The 15,478-nt window shown below is 35.7% G+C and overlaps 4 protein-coding genes across 5 annotated transcripts; 2 read left to right on the plus strand and 2 right to left on the minus strand.

The window, feature by feature from the left end:
* Positions 1-2,209: 2,209 nt before the first annotated feature.
* On the plus strand, positions 2,210-3,234 carry LOC127085419 (elongation of fatty acids protein 3-like). Its single transcript, XM_051025936.1, has one exon. The coding sequence runs from the start codon at positions 2,301-2,303 to the stop codon at positions 3,111-3,113; it is 813 nt and encodes a 270-aa protein (XP_050881893.1). The 5' UTR covers positions 2,210-2,300; the 3' UTR covers positions 3,114-3,234.
* Positions 3,235-3,328: 94 nt separating this feature from the next.
* On the minus strand, positions 3,329-5,612 carry LOC127085410 (E3 ubiquitin-protein ligase RING1). Its single transcript, XM_051025927.1, has 2 exons — positions 3,758-5,612; positions 3,329-3,659 (listed from the first exon to the last, which is right to left on the minus strand). Exons 1-2 carry the CDS (start codon positions 4,701-4,703, stop codon positions 3,625-3,627), a joined length of 981 nt encoding a protein of 326 aa, XP_050881884.1. The 5' UTR covers positions 4,704-5,612; the 3' UTR covers positions 3,329-3,624.
* Positions 5,613-5,755: 143 nt separating this feature from the next.
* On the minus strand, positions 5,756-11,492 carry LOC127085396 (uncharacterized). 2 transcript variants are annotated; one of them, XM_051025911.1, is made up of 11 exons: positions 10,992-11,492; positions 9,884-10,112; positions 9,590-9,737; positions 9,148-9,246; positions 8,791-8,948; positions 8,527-8,692; positions 8,028-8,164; positions 6,851-7,529; positions 6,654-6,766; positions 6,292-6,547; positions 5,756-6,215 (listed from the first exon to the last, which is right to left on the minus strand). In XM_051025911.1, exons 1-11 carry the CDS (start codon positions 11,140-11,142, stop codon positions 5,919-5,921), a joined length of 2,433 nt encoding a protein of 810 aa, XP_050881868.1. In that variant the 5' UTR covers positions 11,143-11,492; the 3' UTR covers positions 5,756-5,918. The 2 variants fall into 2 exon arrangements, with proteins under 2 accessions (XP_050881868.1, XP_050881873.1); XM_051025916.1 differs by lacking the exon at positions 10,992-11,492 and having other exon boundaries at positions 9,590-9,745; positions 9,884-10,105.
* A 202-nt stretch (positions 11,493-11,694) lies between these two features.
* On the plus strand, positions 11,695-13,995 carry LOC127085429 (probable plastid-lipid-associated protein 4, chloroplastic). The gene is made up of 6 exons (XM_051025944.1): positions 11,695-12,111; positions 12,203-12,316; positions 12,935-13,030; positions 13,122-13,196; positions 13,316-13,383; positions 13,481-13,995. Exons 1-6 carry the CDS (start codon positions 11,800-11,802, stop codon positions 13,551-13,553), a joined length of 738 nt encoding a protein of 245 aa, XP_050881901.1. The 5' UTR covers positions 11,695-11,799; the 3' UTR covers positions 13,554-13,995.
* The last annotated feature ends 1,483 nt before the right edge of the window (positions 13,996-15,478 follow it).

The raw sequence follows: 15,478 nt of genomic DNA on the forward strand, positions 1-15,478 counted from the left end.
ATTCAAACCCCCATTTCTTGTGTTTTTCACAAATTCAACATCTTCCTCCCATCTTTCATTTGGCGAGATGACAATTACATTGGATGATATCTCCTCACTTTTCCATATTTCGTTGGCAAGTAGTTTTTTCACTGCTCTTATCATTAGCCAAAACACTGAACTTATGACAGTTATGCAGTACTTAGGGGTTACTGAGCAACAATGATAAATGAGTTTAGGTTTATGAGAGGTGTTCACTTTCTCCTAAAGAGCTAGTGTGCAGGGTATGTATGAGGCAACCACTAGGGTATACATGATACACCTTGTATGATGTACTATCTCAGCGGATAAGTCTCATGTATATATTGATGTTAAGTATGTGTGGCTGTTTAACAACCTTGAGCATTGCAGTTGGGCGTGGGGGTATGTTGTATTGACTGTTCTATATGATTCCCTTGGAGAGGCAACTGTTTTTTTAGAACAAGCACCTTCTCGGTTATATGAGTCTATTTCAAGTATAACTAAATTACTAATCATTATTATGTTAGTTCTATTTATGACATTATTTCTTGCTATCTGAGTCTTTGTTATTATGTAGTGCTGGATATACGAGCATTTTTCATCCATCTGTGACATGCGGATTATTGCTATCATTGTTGGGTCCCCACGGGCCAAGAGATAAAAGGGACAAACATGCACACCCGAGAGGTATTGTGTAGTACATGAAGAAGATTGATGCACTGATTATAGACGGTGTCATCTGAACACCCTACATAGACAATACAATGGATAGATGGGATGAGGAGTTCGATGACACTATAATTTTTCTAGTTATCTGCATTGGGAGGGGTTAATGACTAGAAACTTACCTGAGAGGTGTCTGTGCTAGTATGGATACATACAGGACATCCCACGATCAATCCCTTTTATTCCATATGAGGGCATTAATAGCTTGTTTCGTGGTAACATTGCAAGTTCCACACGTGCCATTAGAGATTGTGCAGTGGCGGTTCAATTCCATGTGGAATGTGTGGATAGGTATTTGGAGTGATATCTTACGGTATCACACCCTCGTATTATCCCACCTGGGCAGAATGGAGATGATGTTGGATTTTTCATGTTGATGTTGAGGTACCTTCTGATGACGTGCCAGCGCCCTCACCGCCTTCACATGGTGTAGATGATGTTCAATGACTATAAATGATAACATTCATTATGGATAACCTCATGGGTTTGTCGAACCCAGATGACGATGTTTATAGCTTGGCAGCGCATGCATCACACACAGCCTGTGTGGGGTTTATTTAGACATTAATATTATTTTATGTATTATTCGTATATTATGTATAGTATTACTCAGACATTTGCACAACACTATTTATTTGATAACATTTTGACACTTCCATTGATGCATGATGAACATAACTTAACATTTGACAAACAATTACATAACTTAGACAGATGATAACATAAATTAAGAAAACAATAACATATAAGAAAACCTAAACACTACCAGATGATTCTGGACGTTTCAACAACTTGATTATGTCGTCGACAGATCTAGAAATTGTCGCATCAAACTCGATCGGTCTCTTAGTTAGCCTACAATGATATGATCTCCACATAGCTTTCAATTCTTCACTGGCCTTCAACTCAATAATGTTGCATTTCACCCTTCCATCAATATCAATTCAATCTTCATGAAACTCGATCTTTATCACCTTTCCATTATCGGTGTCGGAAAACAAAGCATTCAACATGGACCTCAAGACGACGAGACAGGCGGTTTCCTTCGGAAGTCGAAACTCTACAAGAGGTTTCGCCCCTTTAAAGTGCAGTTCTGTCTTAATAATTGAGGAAGAAGCATTCTTAGATGTTTTTCTCAACAACATATAACCCTTGTTTATACAACTTTAGATTCATTCTAAATCACACAAAACGGTCGATATAATCACATTCATACAAAAGTGTCGGTAAAATCCCAACCATTTAATTTTCACTCTTTTTATAACTCTCGAATTTTCCCTCATGAACGAAATATCCGATAACTTCCGGATATTTTAAAAAAACTGATACTAATCAAATTTCTAAATATTTTAAAAAATTCAATTAATTAAGTTTTTTATATATATACTATCAAATTTTTTAGCTTGTACTACCGAATATTTTATCCGAAATTTTAACTTCAATTTTCACAACAACAAGTAAAAGTAAAATTTGGGTTGGAAGGAAGAAACCTTGTGAAATTACCAATACCAACAACAACCACTTCATCTCCAACACACAATTTATTCTCTATCCACAGAGAGCAAGAGAGAGAAATGGAAAACTCCATTGTCAGAACCCTCGAGTACTACCTAGTCTCCCATCCTAAAATCCTCAACTTCACATGGAACCCTCCTCACACCCCACTCTCATCTCTACGATTCCTCTCTCTTTCCATAGCCTCTTACCTCTCCCTCACTCTCCTTCTCCTCCTCCCTCTCCCCCCTCTCCCACCACGCATCCTCAAACCCTTCACCGCCTTCCACAACCTCACTCTCTCCATCCTCTCCCTCACTATGACTATCGGCACCTCCCTAACTATCCTAACCCACACCCCCAACCTCCGCTCCACCATCTGCTTCCCTCCTAACACCCCTCCCACTGGTCCCCTCTTCTTCTGGGCCTACATCTTCTACATCTCCAAATTCCTAGAATTCATAGACACTCTCTTCATCATCCTCTCTAGATCCATCAAACGTCTCTCCTTCCTCCACGTCTACCATCACTCCACCGTTCCAATCATGTGCTACCTATGGCTCAACTCCTCTCAATCACTCTTCCCGATCGCGCTTCTAACTAACTCCTCCGTCCACGTCATCATGTACTCTTACTACTTCCTCACCGCTGTCGGAATCCGACCGCCGTGGAAACGCGCGGTCACGGATTGTCAGATTGTTCAGTTCGTGTTCAGCTTTGCCGTCTCCGGCGTCATGCTTTATTATCATTTCTACGGCGGTGGATGCTCCGGGATGAAGGCTTGGTGCTTCAATGCTGTTTTCAATGCTTCACTTTTGGCTCTTTTTCTTAATTTTCATATCAAGAGTTATGCTAATTCTAAGAAGAATCGTAATACTGATAAAGATTCGTGACAGCTATTTGATTTATTCTACAACATTTTTTGTAGTTATTGTTATTTCATTTTTTCAATTTTGTTGTTCAACAACTATATATACTATGTTGAAAAAATACATTATCAGTGTTTCTTGTTTATCTTCCCTATGTTTTCATCACAATTCAAGCGTTCCATAATATGGTATTTAAGGTAGCAAAAGCGTTCCATAATATAGCATATATTCGAAGTATATGTCTTAATAACAATATAGAAAACAATCTTCTAAAATATTTATGCAGAGTGTAACTTTTTGCGTGTGACATGCACATATGCTATATATACACCTCAGTATTATCCACTATGTTTTAGTGGAACTATAATTTGCACCTTACAATGGCCAAAAGCCAGACTGTTGAAAGATTAAGTTAGTGCAACATTGTTTATGAGCATCACACAATAGTGAAACAACGGAATTACCATAAACAATGAAATGATTTTGGCATAATAATTTATAAACCAGGCTTCAGTGTGAGATCTCATAGACGAAACTACGAAATGAGCAATGCTCGCCACCAAGCGCTACCTGCAGACAGTTATTAGTTATCTAGTAACTTTGTAAGCAAAACGTAAGATTACATGTGAAACAACAGAAGTAGTAGCAGCATAAGAGTTTGATCTTACCATTACTACGAGCACGGGCATGGTTACTGAAATGGGATCGCGTCCAATCTAGGACTGCACGAATAGGCCTAATCGAAGCAATTTGGCTCCAAATCCAAATAAAACTGCTTGTAAGTTCCTCAAACCCAATGAATCCGTCGTACTCATTCTCATTGTGAAAAGAGTAGTAATTAGCATTGTTACTATTATCAATCCCTTGTAGCTCGTGGCGGCATACGGGGCAAGTGTTGTGCATGCGAAGCCACGGGAGAATGCAGTCAGAATGGTAGAAATGTTTGCATGGTAACTCTTTCACTTCCAAATCAACTTCAAACTCATCTTTACATATTGGACAATTCGGATCACTTGCCAAATGAGCTTCTGTCACTTTCACCATTGGTAAGGCTTCAATGGCGGAAGGTGACGTGGGAGGCGGTCCCGGTCTGAGGTTGTTGTGAATCATCCCATCAAATAACTCATCTAATGAATGGGTGTTATTGTCATTGAGTCGAGGAACCAAGTTTTGTGGTGGTGGTGGTGGTGGCGGGGGAGCAATAGGCCTCGGTGGACGAGTCGGTCTTACAAATCGGAGTGTAATCCATGTTTGTGGATTTCGATTTTGATTTTGATCATGTTCATGTTCTGTTTCCCATTGTAGTGTTGTGTTGTTTTGGTTTTGTCTTCTAAAAGATGGATCAAGAACGAAAGCTAAGCTACCCATTAACTGATTAGTAGTAGGAGGAGGGTCCATGTTATTAGGATCATTCATGAGAAGTCTTGGCCTTGATATATCAAGTTCATACCGCAATTGATGGAAGCAATATGGACAGAAAGAGCCATAATCTGTAATAGTATTTGTTGATGGAATTCTGACAGTACGTTGGCAGTTGAGACACCAGAAATAATGAAAGGTTCTCATTCTTCGAACACCGTTGACGATAACACGAGGCCGGCCCGTGAGAGACATGTTATGGAGGAAATGAAAAGTTGATACGGAAGTTGGAGTTTATTGTTCAAGAAGAATGAAGAAGAACTTGGAGAAAGTATTTTATATGTGAGTTTTGAGGAAGGAGAAAAAGGGTGAAAGGGATGGCTTTGGATTGAAGCCACAACAAGAAAAGGATATTCCTTTTCATTTGTATGTTACTATTGATAATTGATGTTCTCTGGTTTGGTTCATCCAACGTATATGTTATCATGTTTTGGTTTTCTTCACAACCTGAGTCTTCTCTTTATAAGGCAAAAGATGCTTGAATGTTTGTGACAAGTTACACAAACAGTGCTTTAATTTTGGTTTCCTTGAGGAAGTTTTATGTTAATACCATATTAGTTATGGATAACACCCACCTTAGTGATAAAGCAGCACTGAAAGAAAAGTTTGTTCTTATTCATGGTTTTAATGGTTTTAAATCGTGGCCCGCAACCGCAATGATGGCCGCAATATCGCTGCTGTGATAGGCTACACAATCGCATCTGTTCGCAAAATTTCTTCTTAATCATGTTTCTAAATTTCGATCCGCAACCACAATGGCAGCCGTCATATTACTGATGCAATGGTCTCTCCAACCGAATTGAACTGCAATTGCGGTGTAATTTGAAATCACACCTCCTTTCGCGTTAGAAAACGCACCAGACAACTTTACCCACATTTCTTCAAGTATTTCGTTAAAACTCAAACTTTAGAGCCCAAAACTCATTTTACTTCTGAAAAATCTAAACGTTATCAATGGTGTATTTCAACCTCTTCTCAATCAAAATTCATGCCGCAACAATTGCAAAACGCATCACAGCAACCGCAATAACCTCAATCGCAACACCCTAAGCCGCATCCGTGACAACAGTTTAAAACCATGTTCTTAATATTCGATTCCAAAGATCAAAACAAACAACCACAGACATTCAACTTCAACTTTTGTTGAGGTGATCCATGGTTGGGACATAAAAAGCTACAATTTGACACAGACATTGAGTGATTTAATAAGAACCAACATTGAAGATGGTTGAAGTTAGAGACAGAAGTTAAAGCTGAAAACTATCCAACTCAAGCATTGCATATAATAAGACAAATCCAAAGAGTTAGTTAAAAGCTAGCTAGTACAAGAGTTTCCTATTATTATTTACACAAAAATTTATACTAAATTACTTCTTTACACTTTCTGTAATAAGCAACCCTGAATTATTACTATTTGGACTTACCACTGCTTTGGTTTCCTTGTGACTTTAATTTGTTCTCAATTACCTTTAATGAAATTTCTGGTTTAGATTCTTCATTTTCAAATGGTAAAACTGCTACTGGAGCAGCAGGAACCGCGTGCCACCGCTCTCTTAACATTTTCATGAATCTCTTAACCATTTCTTTCCGAAACTCGAGCTCCCGCGTGAACATATCGAATAGAAGAAAGGAAAGAATGTACTTGAATGGGACAATGAAGAGAATGGCTGACCAAGTTAACATCAGAACAGCAACCTCGGTAGTTATCTGACAATGATTAGATCAAATTAAACATCCACAAAAGAACATAGTAATACAAAGAACATGCATGATATTATGATACCTGTGGATTGCCAGAAAGTAAAATTGAACGTATTTTGAGAAGCGAGACATTCACTTTCTGCGTAATGTTCTCAACATCACGCATCGCGTCTTTTACAGCAATGATCTTTTGTATAGTATTTGAGGGTGGCTGATCACGTATTGTGACTCCGCCGAAAAACCGTCCAAGACGGCCTTGCTCCTTAAGGCCCCTGATTGTCAGCATTCCAACTGCCGTGATCATTAACATTGTTGGAAGCATATACGACAGCAAGTTTCTGCAAAGGAAAATAAAGATCACCTCAAAAAACAATAACAAGGTGCTCAGAAACAACTAGGTTCAACATCAATAACTTTCGAATTAACACTCTACACAAACATCACCTAAAAATCATGGTATAGGCAAGTGCAAGAAACCCGACAGTCAGGTGTGGCTCCTCCCAGCGCCTTAGCTTTTCAAAGTTTTTGACAGTTAAGGTAATAGGAAATATTAGCTCCTGCACAGGAACATGATTACTGTTTAAGACTAACAGTTACTCATAATCAATAAAGGAGCACAAAACGAAGGTAAGCACCCCAACCTTGAAAAGATCGATGTTGCTGGGTATGCCTTTCAGAGTTGCAGCATTAATGGTGGCTTGAGTTTTCTCCACAACCTGATACTTTTGTTTGCTCGTTTTTGCTGCTCTTTCAGTGAGTGATAGGTCAGCTACAACAAGATTCTTACTTAATACCAAACCTTTTGTTGAAGTGTTCTTCCAAAAAGTCGTAGAAGCACTAGACTCCCAAGACTGAGATTTCATCCACTTCTGCAAGTAAACACTTCCGTCGATGTCGAAAGCATGGTTACAATTATCAGCTGTTTCATTAGTTAGTCGGTTTTCTGATTGAGTGCGCGTGTTTATAAATCCTGTAACTAGTTGACCTCCCCAATAATTAACAGCCAAGGTTTGGAGAACAATATCACCATGCGGTGCATTTTGTAAATATGAGAACTGCACAAGCTTGATAGGATCATCGGGAAACTTCCGCAAATGTTGAAGGGCCTGGAGTCTTGCCATGCCATTAATGGCACTGGTTGTTGCTCTTTGCTTTCCTTTGCGAGCCCCGTAAACATTAAACAATGACTCATCAGAATCTTCGGGTCCATACTCATGAATGAACTTGTGTAAAGCAATGACTTCACTAATCAATGCATTCCAAATGTCCCTCCTCATATCACCTCCCAAGTCAATGAATTCCAGCGCCCACCAATTCGGCCTAAGTATGAATGTAAGTAAATAGAAATGAATTATTTTAAGATGATGATGATGATAAAATGCAGCAAAAAAAACAGATAAAAATGGAGGACAGATATTGTGGGATCTAAATACACGGTGCACGTTTACTAACTGAATAGATGAGGCGTCAATGCTACAGCTCAATATTCAAATTTCATATCATAAATAAATTTATCGGCAAATATTAATATCAAACACTTTGGCAAAATGCTGCTGAGTAGAATTCCATATGTTAGAACTAAGGATCTCAGAATAGTTTAAGAGTAATAAACGCGAACCTTAATTTTCTTGACATAGTGTGAAATATGATAAACATTAAACATATTTGATTAAAATTAACTATAAACACTAGCCATGTTCCAACCAGAACATCAGAGCACACAGTTATATTAGATCATCAAATTTTTTACAATGTAAATCACAAATCTAAGACAGTAAAAATAAAACTGATAAAGAATGCTTGAAGTAGCTTACTCACTCTGAGCTAGAAGAAATAGAAACAGCCGAGTCAAAAAGCGAAGACCCTAAAGGCCCAACTTTTGCTTTCTCTACCTTCAACCCATCATATGTAAGATCCAATCTCATGGCTCTCTTATTTCCCAATAAGCCAACTGCCTACAACACGGATTAGAAAACATCATTAAAACAACGTGATGGTTACTTTATGATCTATCATAATAAGTTACCAGTAAGTATAATTCACAAATTACAATCAATCATTATTACAGTTGAATAATTTGCAACGGTTAATTATTAAAATTTGCAATTTCCTCTGGAGACCACAAAACAATTGAGCATGCTAATTTTTAAAATCACATCATTTCAATCATGTAATGTACTTGCTCATACTATTTACTTTATGAAAGAAAATTGAATTATAAAGAGTAGTAGTACTAGTAATAGTGTGCTTAGCATACATAAACCTTCATGGAATTATGCTACACGATAGATTATATAAGCATTTCATGGAGTTATACCTCAAAATAGATAGCTTTATCGGTAAGAGTGAGTTTGCCAGGCCATGCCATATTATTCTCCCATTTCAGAACAGGCTGCTTATTGTTGGCACCAATGCATAAGATTTTTTCCTCGTCAATTTGGGGAAACTCTGGAATATGATATGACCTATTTTCTCGACGTACTCTACAGTAACATCAGTACAAGTTTAGCAGAAGAATTTGAAAATTTGCAAATCATGATATACCATTACATCAGCAAAAAGATGATCGATAAAAACTCACTTGACAAACTCATTGATGTAAGCTAGCCACACGCTCATGGAAATGCCCTCTTGATCGCCAGCAAGAGCCTTAAAAAGATGGTGCACTGTGGGACGGTCAACCACACCAGAGACTGCAGGAGCAATTCGGACAAAAGCCTCCTCAGTGACAAGTTTACTCTGCAAAGTTCCGCAAAGTGATCTCTCAAAATCACAAATATAAAAGAAGTAAATTAAATAATACTATCATGTTGAAAACTTTAACAGGAAATTCCCCCCCAAAAAAATCACTCCTCACTCATCTTCTACATCGAATCAGCTGGGTATTCACATGCTCATAGAGTTAATGAATTAAATTAAATAAAGGAAAAAAGTGAACCTGTAAAGAAGCCTTCTCTGCATTGCTGGAAAGAACTTTAGTGTAAGGATTTTCCCAGGCAAGCATGGTTATGAATATTAGCCTCTGAAAAGCAGGATCCTATAAACGCGTCCAACAGCAATAAACCGCATTACATTTCTTCATGTGATAACGCAATAGATTTTATTTAGTATTACTATATTTGAACAATAACTAATTGAAAATGATAAAATGGAAAACCAAAAAATACCAAATGCGAATTATTAGGAAATCCTAGTTAGACATATAGCTTGAAAAGAGTTTATATAGTGTGGCACCCCTCACCTTACAAGCCGGTTTTGTAAGGATGAGTTAGGCCAAACTCCAATACGAGTTTGACGAGAACGTCATAAACTAATAAACACAAAACAGAAAATGAACACAGTTTCTTATAATGTATGATTGAAAGAACAGTATTCCATACCTGGAGGGAAGGATGAATATCAGAGCTATCCCTTGACAAGAATCTAAAGCAGCAGTATTCAACGAAATTACGGGCATCAGTATATACCGTCTCTGGAACAAGTGTTTGAAAAATCTTCTTCATTTTCTTTCCGGTCAATCCATTCATCCTGCATATCTTATTTTCAAAAAGTCAGATTATAATGCCTGTATCAGTCATATAGGCAAGGGTACTTTGCAACACTTCTGAAGTGATATATCAATAGGAAAGCTACACCCAGCAACATAAAAATAAGATGACGCATAAGTAATTCACCTGCTGAATTGCTCAACGCATATAACAGCAGCCAGAGAAAGAGTCCCATATGGTGTTCTGCGTTCAATTGTTTGCTCAACCATAAATATATCTTCCATGACTTGAAATCCGATATCATTTTCAGGATCAGGCTTCTTACTTTGGCCAGATTTTGCAAGCGGAGAAGTCACTTCATTCAAAAAGTTTTGGGTCCTCGACATCAATACATTCAATCTTTCTTGGATAGAACCTTCAAAAAATAGGTGAAAATATAAAGATTAAGAAGAAATAGCCACGAAAAGATGCAGGAAAAATAAGGACACTACACAATCCCTTCCTAATACTTAAGGTTAGAAACAGAAAGTATTAATGCCCCGTTTGGATGAGTAGGCTTATAGCATAAGCATTTATCATATAAATGTTTATGTATAAGTCGTTTCTTTAATAAAAGAGATACAATAAAGTCAAATTATTTTTATATAAGCAATAAATTGTTTTCACAAGCTATCCTAAAAACTTAGAGAAACAAGTTGAAAACAACTTATGACAAAGTGTTTATGACCCAATTTGGATAAATTGCTTATTTACAGCTTTTAACATAAGTGTTTAAATATAAACTGATTCTATAGTAAATGATAAAGTTAAATTAATTTTTTTTCATATAAGCTATAAACTATTTTGGAGGACTAATGAAAATAAGTTAAAAAGAACTTATGAACAATGTGAAAAGCTATTTTCATAATTCTCTCAAATAAGTCAATCCATTAACACACCCTATATGTAACTAAATAAGTTCAAATAAATCCAAAGAAACCCTAAAAAAGAGAGAAAAGAATTCAATATTTCTTACAATCCAAAACAACAAACAAGTTTGGACGAATGGTAGCTTCTAAAAGAGGTGTTTCATTTCATGCTTGTTTAACCACGGTAGCTTCTAAAAAATGATCATAAGTAAGAGATAAATTACTTTAAACAAAAAAAAAAATCATTTTTTATAACTACTACTAATATTATAATCTCATAAGAACCACACCTATAAAAACTGAAAAAACGAATAAATAAATAATTAGTTATGAGTTGCAAAAAAACTTAAAAAATAATAGGGGGAAAAAAGAGTGAGGAAGCATACTAGCAGTTAGGTCATTGAGGTTCCATTTATCCCCCAAAGATTTGAATGAAAACTTTTGCTGAGAGAGAATTCTTGTGGAATGCTTTCTGTGGCAAGAAATCACGTAATAATTCGGTGTCTTCAACTGTGTCATGGGAAACTTTGGCCCCATTCTTGTTCTTCTTTTTGAGTTTTTGGCAATTGAATATTCAAGATCCGAGCTTCGAGTTCATAGCAGAAACTGAAGCACGCATCAAAACAGAAAACACAAAACTGTTGATATAATTAATTAATTAATTAATCATAAAAAATGATTAATAGTTGAGAGAGAAAGAAGAGAGAGAAAGAGAGTTATGTTTGCGCTTATCTCTGTGTTTTGGATTCTAGTTTAGGTGAGAGAGGTGCCGAAGCAACTAATAAAATTGCACGTGCCATGATAACACGCCTAATGATACTATTAGTTGATTCAACTTTGGATGTTTCTATAGATTTTTAGCAACTTATTTCTTCCGGATCAACATTGTGGTCTACATATTTTTGAGTCTAAATGTACACATTCAAAAGTGGTCGGCAATTCACTTTATATTTCACCGTTTATCTTTTCTTTTTTTCAAGGAATTTAACATGAAATATAAATAAAAATCGTTACAGCATAATTAATAAAATGTCAACCGTTGGATATAAAGTACAATACGAATCTAACGGTCAAAATTCCAGATGAAATGAACTGGACTCTAGACACCCACATGTACACGAATCAAAACAAACCATTACATGAGTGATGTCTGTCTGAGTAAACCAAACCAAACCAAACCTTTAAACTCATCACATGGTTATGGCCTTATCTTCTTCTTCTTCTCTCATTCTCAACACCACTGATTATTCACCTCACAAACCACTCCATTCACCATCATCCTCCTCATCATCATTTTCTTCTTCTCACTTTCCAATCAAACCTCTCATCCACCACTCTCACAACCTTCCCATATCTCAAAAATGGAGAAGAAATGTTTCATTCTTTACTTCTTTCTTAAAGAAACCCAAAGACGCAAGCACCATTAAGGAAGAGCTTCTTGAAGCCATTGCTTCGCTTGATCGAGGAGCTGATGCCACTCCTGAAGACCAACAAAGCGTTGATCAGGTGGGTTGTCTTCAAAATCTTTGATTTCTGCATCTTTTCATCTTTATGCATGCATTTTTATTCTTGATTCATGGAATTTACTTCTAAATAGATTGCACGCAAACTTGAAGCAGTTAATCCAACAAAGGCGCCACTCAAATCTAGTTTACTTGATGGAAAATGGGAGCTTATTTACACTACCTCTCAGTCAATCTTGCAAACTAAGGTAATAAACCATTTCTATATGTAGGCCTATTTAGGTAAACAGTTAAATTAAGTGCTTATAGCATAAGCACTTATCGTACTAGTGTTTATATGCAAGTTATTTTGTTTTGATATAAACTATAAGTTGTTTTCTTAAACTATTATAGAGGAGCTTCTAGAAATAAGTTGAAAACAACTTGTAAACACTTGTCATAACTTGTTTCTATCATTATCATGTTAAGTTTTTGGAGACTCCGTATAGATTAGTCATAGTTTAATTTAGGCAAAACAAATCGGGGGCCTATTTTGTCATGATTTAACCGTGGCAAATATTTTATGAAGCTTTATTTAACTATAGTTTAACCATAACCGTGCTAAATTTTAGACCCTGCACACCCTTAAAGACAACCCTGATTACTATAAACTATCTCAACCAGTTCATGAGTGCTTATGTCGGTAGATAACTCAAATAAGTCAATCTCGATATATCAAATACATTTTGACAGTGTTGCTTTACTTTTATACTCGCCTCTTAGACAAATTGATAATGATGTTCACGGTTTCGGTGTTTTCCTTTTTGTTCATCTACATTTTGCATTCATATTTTGTACTACTAACATTTTCAATATTGTGATGGCAGAGACCAAAAATTTTGAGATCAGTTACAAATTATCAAGCAATCAATGCTGATACTCTCCGAGCCCAAAACATGGAATCTCTGCCATTCTTCAACCAGGTGACACTAAGTGAAATTGAGATAAGTTCTCGCCATTTATGCGTTCTTACTCTAATATTTACATATGCAAATGAATCAACATTGTGTATAGGTGACAGCAGATTTAACACCTTTGAACACAAGGAAAGTGGCTGTGAAATTCGATACCTTCAAAATTGCAGGCTTCGTGAGTATTCAAACTCTCAAAATTGAAGTTCTATTATGTAATGTGTATACATGTTAGTACCATAATTACATTGATCATCATTGTGGTCATCATCATAAATTCATAACGTACGTTCGCAGATACCTGTTAAGGCTCCTGACACAGCTCGCGGCGAACTTGAAATAACATATTTGGATGAAGAACTTCGGTGAGTTCCATATTATCAAATATTTGTTCATGTTCATGTGGCACAGATAGATATTATCAAGTATTTGTTATCATGCTTTTTGTTTATAATCTCACAGGGTATCAAGAGGGGACAAAGGAAACTTGTTCATCTTGAAAATGGTGGATCCATCTTATCGGATTCCTGCATGATGTGTCGTCACTGTAGCATTCTATCGCTATATATCGTGTTTTTTCCCTCTCAACGGATTCAAACTACTATCAGAGCTTTCTGAAGTTGGAACTTATACTAGCAAGCCAATGCATACCACTACTCAAGCTTAACTTGAAGCATTTTGGAACTGTGCTTTCTGTACAGAAGTGGTTGTAAAATCTTTACATACTGAGAGTTTTAGTGCAAATTGCTTCTTTCAAATATCAGCGGAATTTGATAGTTCTTCATTATGTATTATTTTTAGAGTTCTTTTGAAGTAGTTTTCAACTTAAATAAGTAATATTTTAATAAGTTTTTATAGTTAAAAGTAAAGAAAGTAAAAGTCTTGAAACTCTTGAGTTATTTTGTTTGTCTTATTGTTAATTCTTCTTAACAAGAAGTCATTTGTGTAATGCATAAGCTTATTGCCTTTGTGGTTTAGTTTTTTATAAGTCACTTGGTTTTGTCTATTCCTTGTGCATTTGCATGAATTCTGGCCGCATTGCATATAGAAAGTCCAACATTAAAAATGATATGGTTTGAATATATATTTATAAATGGAGGGAATCGTTATCCTAGAAGTTGATTTTGTAGGGATGAGTTAGACATAAATTCTAATTCTTAAACTTTTATAGATTTACATGCCTAAAATAATGCATAATAGGTCATTTTTAAATCATAATTTTTCTGAATTTTTAATTTTAGAGATTTCACTTTAGCATATATTATAGACTGCATCGATGTATTTTTCTTATCGATATATTTTTCTTCCGTCCACAATGGATTCTTACTCATATATTTTAACTATAATATATGACATATTTTGTGCCAACAACTGCATCATTACACATAATCGAACATTTTGATGTCGTCAAACCCATCATGCAATTTCATCAACTAATTCATGTAAAGACAAATTGTATCATTACACATAATCGAACACTTTGATGTCGTCAAACTCATCATGCAATTTCATCAAATAATTCATGTGAAGACAAATTAACTCTAGTAATCTTCTGTAATTTTCTTCGTAAAAAAAAATTGATAGTTGAATGATCTTTAGAGAAATCAATATCAAATGGAGGAATTTTATCAAAAGGGAATATGAAGAAGAAGCTTTATTAAATGGAATATTCAAGAGAAGAAGAAAGAAGGGAGTCTCAACAAAAAATACCTCCAGAGATTCAACCTTAAGAAGAAACCTCGAATAATCAACCTCTTGTGGAACCTTTAAAGAATCATCTCCCAATTAGAAAGGTGAAGTTTGCTTGTAAGCATCTCACAAAAAAAAGCGAGGTAACAAAGTTATTATTCAAGTATTTTTTAAATTAATCGCTAAGCTAATTGAAGAAAATAATAAGATTAAGAAGCATAACTTAGATCTCAAAGATTATCTTGAGTTTCTAAAAAAGAGTAAAGAAACTCTTAAACATGAAATAGCTAATATTAGAAACCTAGCTGCAACTTATGAGACGTGTGTCTCAATGAAAAAGGAAGTAAAATATTTGCATGAACTTCTAAGCAAAATTACTAAAGAGGACGAAAATTTTGACTTGATTCTATCAAGTCAAAGGTCTTCCTTAAATAAAATCGAATTAGGGTTTAAATCCGATAGAACACGTAGTAAAGGGTTTAATAGGAAAAAAGCAAATCAATTTGTCTATATAAAGCCATTTTGTTTTGACAAATTAATAAGGTTTAAAGGTAATTGAAATTCTGGTATCAGATATGAAATATCGAAGGTAATGTCACGACACTAATATCTGAACAATATAAATAAGATAAAAGATAAAGAACAGTAATGCAAGAAACACAAGCAATTGTTAACCCAATTCGGTGCAAACTCACCTACGTCTGGGGGCTACCAAGCCAGGAAGGAAATCCACTAAATAGAATCAGTTCAAAGACTCTCAGTAAACAACTT

Source organism: Lathyrus oleraceus, chromosome 1 (genome assembly GCF_024323335.1).
Source record: "Lathyrus oleraceus cultivar Zhongwan6 chromosome 1, CAAS_Psat_ZW6_1.0, whole genome shotgun sequence".
NCBI lineage: Eukaryota > Viridiplantae > Streptophyta > Magnoliopsida > Fabales > Fabaceae > Lathyrus > Lathyrus oleraceus.

Excerpts from the sequence above, each read along its gene's own strand:
- LOC127085419 (XM_051025936.1), top strand. The coding sequence starts at position 2,301 with ATGGAAAACTCCATTGTCAGAACCCTCGAGTACTACCTAGTCTCCCAT.
- LOC127085410 (XM_051025927.1), bottom strand. The coding sequence starts at position 4,703 with ATGTCTCTCACGGGCCGGCCTCGTGTTATCGTCAACGGTGTTCGAAGA. Across the intron at positions 3,660-3,757 it reads TGCCCGTGCTCGTAGTAATG|GTAGCGCTTGGTGGCGAGCA; the intron begins GTAAGATCAAAC and ends AACTGTCTGCAG.
- LOC127085396 (XM_051025911.1), bottom strand. The coding sequence starts at position 11,142 with ATGGGGCCAAAGTTTCCCATGACACAGTTGAAGACACCGAATTATTAC. Across the intron at positions 9,247-9,589 it reads ATATTCATCCTTCCCTCCAG|GATCCTGCTTTTCAGAGGCT; the intron begins GTATGGAATACT and ends ACGCGTTTATAG. Across the intron at positions 8,949-9,147 it reads CAGAGAAGGCTTCTTTACAG|AGTAAACTTGTCACTGAGGA; the intron begins GTTCACTTTTTT and ends GGAACTTTGCAG.
- LOC127085429 (XM_051025944.1), top strand. The coding sequence starts at position 11,800 with ATGGTTATGGCCTTATCTTCTTCTTCTTCTCTCATTCTCAACACCACT. Across the intron at positions 12,112-12,202 it reads ACCAACAAAGCGTTGATCAG|ATTGCACGCAAACTTGAAGC; the intron begins GTGGGTTGTCTT and ends ACTTCTAAATAG. Across the intron at positions 13,197-13,315 it reads CCTTCAAAATTGCAGGCTTC|ATACCTGTTAAGGCTCCTGA; the intron begins GTGAGTATTCAA and ends GTACGTTCGCAG.